This window comes from Pundamilia nyererei, unplaced genomic scaffold, assembly GCF_000239375.1.
Source record: "Pundamilia nyererei isolate P.nyererei 1_Seehausen unplaced genomic scaffold, PunNye1.0 scaffold00017, whole genome shotgun sequence".
Taxonomy (NCBI): Eukaryota; Metazoa; Chordata; class Actinopteri; order Cichliformes; family Cichlidae; genus Pundamilia; species Pundamilia nyererei.
The window spans coordinates 1,679,654-1,692,040 of record NW_005187418.1 but is presented as its reverse complement, the minus strand read 5'-3'; the positions used below and the strand labels follow the sequence as shown (position 1 = coordinate 1,692,040).

Genomic DNA, 12,387 nt, shown 5'->3' with positions numbered 1-12,387 from the left:
CTGCCACTATGACCGGCGGCCGCCTCGGTCTCTCCTCCTCTTGCCTCCCCTTTCCATACCGATGGCCAGTCCAGCTATGTTTGGAGGTCATTCCAGCTGCCATGTTGATCCCTTCTGTTCCATAGATGATGTTTAGCTGCGTCAAAATGCTGGAGACTTTGGTTTTTCTGGAATGTTGCTGATTTTTTTTCCATGTTGTCCCGTCTTGAAATGTACTTCATCAGTACATGTCGTCCTCCCTCCTTTTTTCTGAAAAAGGACAGACTTCATAACACCACTAAAATAATTCAGCATATTCAGGAGAGGCAAGAGCTGCAGCTTGAGCTGGGGCTTTTTTGGTGGTTGTGAAGGAATCTTCATCGTATAGGCTATACAGTACATAAAACCAACCCCATCTGATTTCAATGCCACCCTAGAAAATGTATCTAGATCTGCCCCTGGTTTGCTATACAATGTAGCAATGAGCTGATACAACCTTGAGTTCTGGCATTCCAACTTTGCTACCCACCTAAACATTGTTGCAGACCAAAGTGTTCACACTTCTAGTTGAGGTTGTGGCTTCACTCACCAAACAACTACTCACACCAGCTCTCAAGTGGGTGATCTTTGAACACCCGTTTGTTTGCTGTTAAGGTTTAATGTTAGGGGGAATACCTGCTTTCATTGCAAGGGATAAAGCAGTGCTAAATGGAGTCACTGAATTGAATCTCACCACAGCATTGGTGCTGCTTTTGATAAATATATAATGGCTTCCTGTGTGGTACATAGCATCTAAGAAGTACGTCCAGTATTACAGCACGAATTAGCAGTTATCATATCCACTTATAGTTTATGGATGGAGCTTGATAACCAAACCTCCTAGGCTCAGATGCCACCACAATGATACCACCCATAGGTGAGTGAAGTCCTGTTGTGAAGTCTTAAGGTAACATTTTTGATCCTGACATCTTGAGCTTTTGGAAGGCTGTGAAACCACAAGCTCATTGACTAACAACTTGATTGGCTAGTTGTTAGACTGGACAATCCTACTTTTTCACACCTGTGATGACCATAATTTGCTAATGAGAAGCTCAATATGACCTGAAACTGGAGACTAACACATGGAAATCATTACAAGGGTATTTACTGAGGTAACAGAGAGGGAGCTGAGGGCAGTTTTCCTGCAACTATAAGGGTCCCTGCTGGTCATTAAATAGAATGCAGGTTTAAGGCACTTCTGTATTGGCTTCATCCATCTTTTGTGCTATATATGGCAGTGATGAGTGAAAATCTAAGCCCGAGGCTTCAACATGCAGACTCCACATATCAAAGGACTGTTGTTAGAGTGTGATGGAAACTCACCACCACGGGACCACTGATCGTGGTTCCACGTCCATACCCAGACTGATTAAAGTGTTTCTAAAGGCACAAAGACCTAGATAATGCTAGTCAGATGGTTTTAATATTGTGGTAGGTCTTAAAGCTTTGTCTCTAGAATTCAAATTTGGCTGCAAACAGACATTTCCAAAACGTATATTTTGTTATGAACTTCACTTTGTTTATTTTTTTTATTCCACACTCAAAGGAACGAACAAATAGTCAGTGAGCCACAATTTAAAACACAGACACATTTTATGAATAAAAACCAGACTGGGTTTTTGTTAAAATTGTTACATGGCAGACAAAATTCAGAAAATATGAAATAAATAAAAGTGAAACAAACAATCAGACAAAATGTTTTGTCGGCTTCCAGACGTTTCTCCACAGTCTCAGTTAACAATATTCACATTTGACATCAATACTGTTGATAAATGAACACAAAGTAAGTTAATAGGTGACATTATCAATACGTCTAAATGAGTGTACAAGTGTGCATGTCCACAAACGCATGCAGGTGTTTACAGGTTAACTGGCAAAATGATCAATCAATTTAAAAAAAACTTTTTTTTTTTAGTTTTGTGTTGACCTGCAGGTCACATAAATGCTATATAAACCAAGGTTATGGGGGTGGAAACGTCTGCAATATCATCAGTAGGGTAATATGTGATTAAAGCTAACTCTTGTTTCTACTTTTAAGATCAATTGACGTGACAAAGATACAAAAACGACAAAGAAACAGAAGTTGTGAGTAGGCGAATACGTCGACTTGTAGACCAACTGTTCCACTTAAAAAAATCTACACCTACAAACCACAGAGCCATGCCGTCCCTCTGCTTCCCACCACCATGCATCACATTTAGTTTGCACTAACACAGAGGTCAGACAAAATCCAGTACACGACATCTCTAGTACAATGCATGCTCTCATGTTTTCACGAGTAATTTTTTGCAGATTTGTTAACATTGCATGTTATTTGTTGAGTAACTAGCACAGGTGAACGTAAAAAAAACAACAACAAAAAACAACCCCCTCCCCCAAAAACCCCCAACAAAAAACAAAAACAGGTCAAAAGTTGTTTCTCTGTTTAAAGAAAATATGGTTTGAAGAAAATATTGAGATAAACACACTGCCAAGTTTAGCTCGGTCAGAGGTTCCCAACTTTTTTGGTTGCATATTTCTACTTTTTAAAAACATTTTAGCTTGTCTGAACAGTTTATTTAATTCCTCAAGAAATAAAACAAAGAGTTAACATCAACACGCTAACACTCTCACAGTGGCTAAACAAAACGCTGACATTATTATTGTAGAGCAGGACAATTTAAAAAAATAAGTTATTGTATAACATTCTGTTTCATGATGATCGGGTGGTTTTGTTTAGTTTCAGCTAAATTATATTTAAATTCAGGGGGAAAAAAATTAATCTAAAGCTTTGCTAGTTACTACATGAAGATAGTGTGGCTACCTAGATGCTAACAAGAACTTAAAAGCTAATTAGCTTAACACAGAGGTGGCAGTTAACAATAAAATTTATATTTCCAAAAGAATCTTCTGATTGTGTGTTTTTTAAATAAAAATGTGTTAAACCCATTACACTGAATAATTAGAATTCTAATTTTGGCTTTAAAATGCTAATATCTACTAAACAAACTTTAAATTGGCAGTTTTATCATTAAAAATGTTTCTTCTTGTTTCATAAATCCCGTGTATCTTTTTCCTTTATAGCAGTAGCTAGCCCAAACTCCCACCCTACCAGTCTGTGATATATTTAGTTCTATTTACAATATTTTTTATATTTTAACTTGCTGAATTAAAAATTTAATGAATTAAAAGATAAAGTTTTGTTGTATTAATGGGAAGCTAACGACACCAGCAAAATATCTGCGATGATGCTTTTTTTCAGGCTTCTGTACTTGAACGTTTGCCATGTAATCACCTCTTTTGTCATTTTAAATACCAACATTTCCAGTCTATAAACTGACTGATACTCCTAAGCTCTTGGGCTAAAAGCAACATTGAAAGAAAGTTTAAAAAAAAAAAAAATCAAGTTGGAAACCACCAAACTGCAACCATGGTGAGACCAAACCGGGGTTCACGAGGGTACGTTAAGTGCTTTAAATATTGGTTACACACACTTAAAAATGGGGCCATTGTAGGTAGCGTCAGCATGCAGGTCAAGGAGAAAAGAAGCTGCCACAATAAAATAAGTTTGACATCAAATTAATTGCCAAGTGCATTTTTGGAGTTTTACTAAGATACGAGCAAAAAAAAGGGAAACCAGCTTGGACTGGACTTCCTGTCGTCCACTCCACCAACAATGCCAACAAACCACCACAACAGAAATGTAAAACCTCCAGGAGTGTGAGAGATTGTGGTTGGATTGAGCTGGAACGCAATGGCACAAAGAAAGCAGCAATTTGTAAAATTTACCTATAATAAAATAACGCCAAGGGTAGTGTTTCCGTTTGGTTCGCCTCTTACGGAAACACCAACAATAAAAACCAGGATAAAAAGACCACAGTATACATGATACCTCAGATACGTGCCTCCTGGCTTTTTTAAGGTATGAGAGGCACATTATGATAAGAGGGGAGTACAACTGTGCACAACACAGGTCAAAGGCACAACACTGGACAAAAACGAAGGGAATCAACACCCAAGGTGCTTCGAATGGGCCAAGAAAACCACAAGGGAGGAAACAAAAGTGCTTCTGAATGACATGTTTGGGCCTTTTTAGCAGTATTTTTAGCAAGTCTAAGGTACCATTTTTCCCCAATACAATAAATTATTTTTCCCCATGCTTGGTACAACATAATTGCATCAAATAAATTCTTTATACAAAGGATGGATTACCAAAGGGGTCAATGCCAGTAATAGGTGTCTGCGATAATGACAGAGCGCTCCTCATCTTTGATTAAAATGTGAACAACATGATTCTCAGTTTTCCTTCTGATATGTGCAAATATGGCTCAAACTTTGCATCAAGTTGCTCACATGAACGAGCTGCATTTACCCCAGATGGTGAAATGATTAGTCACTGACAGAATAAAATAAATATAATAATTAATTAACAAATGTGAGTCACTGATGGAGCAGAAATAGAATATCGCTTTTCAGTGTGAGAATTAGGTGCATTTCTTCATCACCTGTTAGTAAAATTGATTTTCTTGCTCATAAGCAAATGAATGAATACTGGCTGAACAGTTACTGATTATTTGAGTAAAAAGGATTGAAAATAGGCTCAAAAGGTGAGAGGTGGGCCATCTGAAGCCAAAATGTAAGAAGTGAGATGTGTGACCAAGAAGAAGAAAAAGGTATTTTGCTATTTTATTGGATTTTTCTTTTTAAAATAAATGTGACTAATTACCCAATTTTGATAAGGCCCATGAACCCATTTTGAACCATCTGGACTCCAGAAATGTTTTACAATTTTCATTATGTGATAAACTACAAATTAAGGAAGCACCGATCCAGTTCCAAACCAAACTATATTCAATTTACATAAATATGAAAAAGAAAAAGCAGAAAACTGAAAGATCAGTTGTCCTTTCTGCTTGATAAGTGACTTGATATCCAATTGTGGCAGATTAAAGGGGACCTACTGTGCTACAGTGGTGGGTTCTATCATCAAGCTGAGTTAAAGTTTCATGAAATGAGGTGAGCTTATGTACAAGTAATCCCAGGGAGCCAAAAGTTCAGTTTGTCTTTACGAGAGGCAGCCAATCAGACTAGAGTCCAGGATCCGGGAGCTAAAGGAGCTTGTTTCAGTTCAATGATGAGCTAAGCGGCTGAACCAAGGCCCAAATGTAGGACAAATAAGGATTAGTCTGAAATGTGACTCATGCAGAGCTCAAGAATAAAACTCTAGAGCTAAAATGGCCAAAACAGATCCCTGTTTATTTTCTGTCAACTGACAAATCACCGTTTTCGCTTTAGTACGAGCCACTTCACTTGCACATGTGCACAGATTAAGGCTTGACTTATACTTCTGCATTACAATTTTGCTAAGCTGTTGTTAGCATTCACAGCTAGTGTGGTTTCTTTCTATGCCACTAATAGTTTACTAAAAAAAAAAAAAAGCAGGCAACTGACACTGAATTATTCAGGCAGGTTACTTGCTCCTAGATTAGCCCTGTAACCCCCATAACCCCATTATATGCATTACGTTTGCAAAAGTAATATACTCCATTATTTACCACCAAGCAGCTGTTACAGTGTGGAAGTATAAATCAAGCTCACATCCTGGCCTGTGTACAGAAGATTTCTATGTTGTTGCAGTGTTTTTGAAAGTGTCAAAAACAGCACAATAACATATCAACATAATGTTAAGCACAAGAACAACACACTTTAGCCAAACTACTAAGGCTTCGCTCTCGAGCTCATGAAAACTGAACTCACTTCCCGGCTGGCAGCGTTGTTTACACAGCGTATAAAACTCAGGTATCTCAGGGCTTTAAGTGGTGAGCGGTACAGTTTAGCTTGCGCCACGGTTGCTACAAGTGCTGCAGAGTGTAAGACAACACAGTCATTTTGGTGTGGCAACAAGAGGCAGCTGCAAAGTGAGTGAATATTGGCAAAGAGAATAGCACGAGGCCCGAGAGGAGAGGGGTGCTTCAGGGTTTTGAGGCAGCATACAGTCTGGCCACAGTCCAACCTCCGCCACGCTTTACTTGGACAAATGACAATGACAGTAGTTTTCCTTATCCCTAATTACAATTTTAAGATATGCAATAGTTTAAAGTTGGATATTTAAGAGAAAACTTACCGGTGTTATCTTCTTTTTTCTTTGAGGAACACTACAGAAAACGTGCAGCTGAAAAACTGGTGATATTTCAGGATGAACAGAAAGCAGAGAGGCACTGCATACACAAATTCACACCCGTTTTAGCGGGTGGGAAAACTGATATTTTCTCCATTGTTTAAATAGACTCAACCACCAGAATATGTAAATATATCACAACTATGATACAGAAATCAATAATTACACCATTTGCATTCAATTTTTCATATAATTTCATCATGTAGCCTATATAGATTTATATAGATTCCTCACATGCCTTGACAAATTGTACACTAGTGTAGGTAAGTCCATTTTTTAGTCATGTATGTTCTTTTCTTACAGATCAAAAGGAGCCACTGGAGACTTCTTGGTTCGCGGAAAAGATGCCGCTCCAGGTTAGCTCATAATGAGTGATCGGTCCGTGCATCATCCGCCTGCGACTGCTCCGTCTCGGGCTCCACCTGCAGAGGAGTCGATGCTCTCTCGGTCAGTAAGTGGAGTGTTTTCATTCCTTTATGTCCTTTGAGAGTCCTGAGGAGGTTTCTGCTAAATCAACAGAGCCAGATGTGTAAGACAAGAGGAAATACCCCGTCTGATAACGATGATGGAGATCCAGAATCGAGGTGGAGATGGAGACGATGATTTCTGGTAGCTCTGTCCGTCCAACTGAGAACAACAAGAGGCTAATATCAGCGTCGTAGCCTGCGCTCCTGTCACACTGTCCAACAAAAAGCTGCAACGAGGAAAAGCCCTGAACCCGTCGTCTCTCTTCCAAAGTGAAGAAGGAGAGACGAGACGACAAGCCAGGGTCACGTTGTAGCACTGAAGGATTGTGGGGGATGCCAACAGCGCCCGCTGTGGAAAGGCACACCAGAGGAGAAGGGAAGGGGCAGATGATCATGATGATGATAGTAAAAGGTGGAAGGGGGTTTATGAAAAGTGAAGAAAATGTTCGACAACAACGTGGTTGTTGCTGATAAACTGTTGTTAAGCTCAGGATCTCTTCACATCCGCGAGCCTCGCTCCTGAAGGATCTGCGAAAGGCAGACAGGAAAAAGACCACTTTCAAACATTTAAACAAGACGTTTAAGAAAAAGCAAGGAAAAAACAACACTTTGAATTTTGAGGGTTTTTTGCAATAAAAAGGCAGTGTTAGCAAACCCTTTTTCCAGATGAAGTCACAGGATAAAGGTAATTTAGTACACTGATTAAACTGATATAAAAAGCAGTGGTGTTCAGGTTCCTGCACAGACAGCATTCTCAAATCTTTGCTTTTTCCCTTCAGAAACTATGTGTCACATTTGCTGAGACATTTAGGAGAACAAAGAGAGGGTCAGACAGACTGAAATGTTGTAATCCAGGAAATATTTCAGCAGTCAGTGTGCTGTACGCCACTTTTTACAACTTTCCACTCTCTATGCCATCGCTTTATCCAGTACACTATAGTATTTTTACTGTTATATGTAACCTATTTTTAAAATAATTTAATCCTCTGTTGAGCCAGTTGTAACAAAATTTCATTCCTTGCATACTTTTTCATAATGAATGCAGATGCAGAATCACTGCTTGGGGTTTTTGTCCAGCTAAAATCTGTCCAAAACAAACAATTAGTCAAAGCAATCTGAGTTTCCTTTTAGCATTAGCTTCCCTTTTTCAGCCAGAGCATAGGAAATTATTTAAATTGTTATTCGCTGAGGGAAAAGCCTGGACACCATAATTATGGATGTGAAACTGAGGATGCAGCACGCCAGTATCCTGATACAGATTTGTAAATCTGAATCATACCCTGCTTTATCACCTATTTTTGTCTAAAACAGGAACTAATTTTCAAAAAAAGCAGCATGTTGGATTTAATAAAATATGAAACTAATGATTAACAGCATTAGATTACTTGGAAAGTTAGTGGATCAAGTGAGAAGTAGAAATTTTTCCCGAAAGACTTGTATACAACGTAGACTACAGGAGTGGCCCCCTGCTGGTCATTTGCAAGAGTGCATGTTATTAAAAAAAAGTTTATAATGAATACTTGGTCAATAATGCTTTATAGTTGAGAAAACATGCTTTCATTGATAAATAACATCTGGTAAACCAACTCAGTTCCATAAAAAAGACACAAGAGGAATGAATGAAATCCGAGTCTTTGCACTGATTTCATGGATATGATCGCATACATGAAAATAATCTTGCAGATCTTGTTAACTCACTGTTAAGCAGGTAAGAACTATGAAGATAAGCGATACCAAATGATTTGAACACAACAGCAGCGGGTCAGTAAAGTTCAGAAGGTTCTTGACTTTTGTGGCATCCTGGCTGCCAGCACACAGACTATTTCTAGCTGAGCTCATCCATACGGTTATATTTAGCTCCTGTATTTGTTGTAGCGTAAGCTTCCACATTAAGTATTTAATACAGCACAATAAACTGAGCTACGGTAAAAGTATAACATGAACTTTCCACCAAGTGAAGGTCTCAAACTTCAGAAAATGCTTTTTTCATACAGATGCATTTTGACTTTCAGAGAGGCTGCTTGTGAAAAACACCCAAATGAGCAGAAGCCACATGAGATGGTAAGGTCCACTCTACCCAGTCTTATCCAGCATGGACTGGTTTATGGTCCAACAGTCAAATATTTTCATTAGGAAGGTTCCTCACTGAGTCAAGTAAAATGAAAGTATAATTAAATTCTACAAACACCAAGGAAGGTGCTTCAGTGCTACCTTTATTACCCATGTTGTATCTACTGTAGTTCGGGTTAAGCACTTGAATTGAGAGGGGGAGGATTACACAATCCAGTTGACCAAACTGAAAAATATGAGATTTTACACACTGAACCTAAAATAAAGGCAGAAGTTATACTGGCGCATCTCTTCAGCAGGAAGTGAAAATAAACTATTCAAGTTTTATGTCATGAAACATGTCGAGAATGGATGTTTTAAATTAAGTTCCCAGCAGTTTGTCTCTGGGTTTTAGTCAAGGATGGTTTCAGGCCTGAAGAGAAAACTGTGGATGTAAAGCGCTACAGACCAAGGTGGAGCAGTGTGGACGTTGTATGTAAACAAGATAATAATTATAAAAATATGTTTCTTATTATTTTGCTGTAGCCAGCTTTTAAAAAAATAATTTCTGTTATTTCTTAGTTCTGTTACCACAGGATGGGCTAAGAATCTTGCCCTGGTATTGAAAATAGCATCGATTATGGATCATTTTCCAGGGTATCGGAATTAAATTTGAAATTCAAGTATGGACCCTAAACCATCAGGTCACCGTGCTGAGACTGACTGATGTTGACCGAGCCCAGGTTGTTGGCATGCTGGATGCTGGCAGCATGCTGGAGAGAAAAGAATCAACAGCACATCCAGACACCTGTGTAGGCTGTATCTCGCATTAAGTGTCTTGCATACAGCTTTACTGCACTGCCGGTCGTTAACATCCATTTAAAAACACAAACTTATTGTGGGATGCATTTAATTCCACTTAATAAGCTGTTTCACTCCCTGTTCTTTAAGATTACAAACTAGATAATGAAGTAATAATTTTCCACCAGTGATCCTCTTTTATATGAAACATTTCATGGGGTGACGTATCCACGATGCGCTCATTTTTTGCCCATCTTTGGGGCACTGTGGTTTTAACACAGCAGACTCACATCAACAACATCTGGCCACATTATTAAGGAGTCTAGCGTCAGAGTAGTTAGCTTCTCTCTGAGCTCATTAAAACCTCTTCAGATCTTTTAGTGACCTTGTGACATTTTCTATCGAGTCAAGGGAAACTTATGGGCAAAAGGAAGTAGGATTTAGTGTTTTGGACGATTCAAGTGCAGCTTTGGTTCCTACACATGGATCCTGTAGCTTCTGTGGCTTATAAACTGGGTTTTAATACACAAACACGGTCCTTCGCTGCAGTTTGCAGGAGATGTTCAGACAGCCTGAACAACGGTATGAAATGTCGACTTACCTTGGCCTTCTCGGTGGGCTCAATGACGATGCCATTAGTGGAGTTGTTGAGTTCCCGGGAAACTACACACAGAAATTCAGCCTGGTCCTCATTGCCATAGTTATATGAGGAGCCGATGCTTATAAGCTGAGGGCGGAGATGGGCAAAGAAACAAAAGATCCGGAGTTAAAAGAGAGCCTACTTTTCCAAGACGTTTCACACTCTGCACCTTTTCAGTCAATAACTTGTGTTTTTTCCATTTAATTTAGTTCTACCATGCTATTTACTTTTGGTTGTTGTCGTTTTAGAGAAACTGTTGAAAATGTCTGAAAAACAACAACAACAACATTTAAAAAAAAAACCAACCCCTAATCAAACAAAGAAATATTCATTATATAAAAAAAACAAAAACAAAAAAACAACTGAATGATTTTAAGTTTTCCTATTTTGAATACTCAGCCTGAAAAAAGGGATTAGATACAATTAATAAATGACATTTTATTTGCCAATATAGACTTACGGCAATATTTCAGCACATATATCACTGCATTTCTGTAGTCTGTTCATGACCTCTTTCTTTGCCCTACAGCAAGGATGGCCACCCTGCAACTCAGCTTCTGTGACTCACTCTCGCTTTGACAAAAGACTTGATGGATATCATTTTGGAATTTTAACTTTTTCTTTATTTAACTTACCCTGGCTATGGTTTCCAAAGATGTTAAAATCACTGGGGAAACTCAAAAACAAAATAAATCAGCAGTCTGTGGACAAGCAGGTGTGCCTTTACAGCCAAAGCCGCTGGCTTATGCTTTGTTTATGGTGACCACATTGGCTTTGTTGAGCACCAACTGTAACATGCCGGTGCTTGAGGGTGGTTGAAGATTAAACATTTGCCCCTAGCAACTGGAGGATGCCAAGGGTTTGCCAATCGGTCTCTAGACGAGTGTGACTGAGGCCTTCAGGTTATTTTTCACAAACATGGATAGAGCTCAAAGTTTCCTGCAGAGCTTCATAGCAACTGCTTCACAGTAGGCCTAAAAGTGCTACTAGTTCTGTCATGTTTGTTGGTAATTTAAAAAAGGCAAATGAGTTGTGTTATTTTAGCTCTTTAAATTTAATAAATGCAACAAATGTGGTATTTTCTATTAAAGTTAAAAGTACCAAATAGTCATAATCAGACCTTTGCGGAGTAGTCACATGTGGCAATGACTAGAATTATTTACAGCTATTACTAATGTCAGGGGTTTAATTCATACTTACCTTCATTATAAGGCTCAAAGATCTTTTTTTGGGGGATTTTTTTGTCTTTTGAAGATCAAAAAATTGATACAGGTTCATATTGATAATACATGATTACTAATATAGAGGAAACTACAAGGTGACAGAGTCTGAATGCATACAGATTCAGGTCAAGACCAAATGAAGTACTTTTAGTATCCATTCTATTCTATCCATTCTCATGATTAAAACATTTTGTGCCCCAGTCTTTCCTGTGTGGAAATAAATACCTGACAATGTGCTGGCATACATCTCAGGGCAAGCGGAGCTTAAAACTGCAGCGTCGAATCAACTAAAGCGTGAACTAAAAGATGACATATATTTTAAAAGCTGCGTTTTCTGCACCTGCTCAAACTTCCAACCGTCCGACATAGTTGAGACCATCTGCGTGAGTTCCTCCTCTTGGCACTGTAGTACTCGATACACATGCTTCACAGGGCCCTGAGGGACACAGCAAAGGCACGCAGAGCATTACTGAAAAAGCACCAACAATCTGCAGGCAGGCACACATTTTGTTTGAACACTTTACAAGCTAGCTGGGTTATATTTGCACTGGAAGAAAGTCAGCCACTAAGACTTATTTTGGTTTAGTTTTGTTTACCTGAGATGTCCGGTTCTCGTTGTCCCGTATCCTCTCTTTCACCAGCCTCACCAGGGAAGCAATGTTGTAGAACTCGGCTTCCTCCAGAACGCCTGAAACACAAATCGAATGAATGTGTTATTTGGTGTCTGAGATGCTGCTCACTGACAGCTCTGCATTATGCTTTTGCTTTTTACCTTCTTCTGCCAGATTCTTATCCATAATCAGTTTTCCATGCCGAAGGTAATTCAGGATAGGGCCAAAGTACGTGGGGTCTCTGTCGATTAGATATGCTCCTGTCTCGTCCTGCAAGAATGAACAGGTTCCAAGGAGCAAGTTCCATGTTAACAGAGGAGCAAGTTCCATGTTTTGTATTGTTTATTTCTATTAAATTTCCATATTTTTTGTCTTTAACGTTGAAGTTCGTTAATGTAAAATTTGCCATTTTTCGTGTAAT

The 12,387-nt window shown here is 38.8% G+C and overlaps 1 protein-coding gene across 1 annotated transcript in view; it reads right to left on the bottom strand.

Annotated features, from left to right (window-relative positions):
* Positions 1–2,406: 2,406 nt before the first annotated feature.
* Positions 2,407–12,387, bottom strand: part of kctd2 (potassium channel tetramerization domain containing 2) — a 10,948-nt gene continuing 967 nt past the window's right edge. The window contains exons 2-6 of the mRNA XM_005725943.1: positions 12,128–12,236; positions 11,952–12,043; positions 11,696–11,791; positions 10,094–10,219; positions 2,407–7,170 (exon numbers count right to left, since the gene is read on the bottom strand). Of these exons, the coding sequence (XP_005726000.1) occupies positions 7,141–7,170; positions 10,094–10,219; positions 11,696–11,791; positions 11,952–12,043; positions 12,128–12,236 (453 nt within the window). The 3' untranslated portion in view covers positions 2,407–7,140. The remainder of the gene's footprint in view (positions 7,171–10,093; positions 10,220–11,695; positions 11,792–11,951; positions 12,044–12,127; positions 12,237–12,387) is intronic.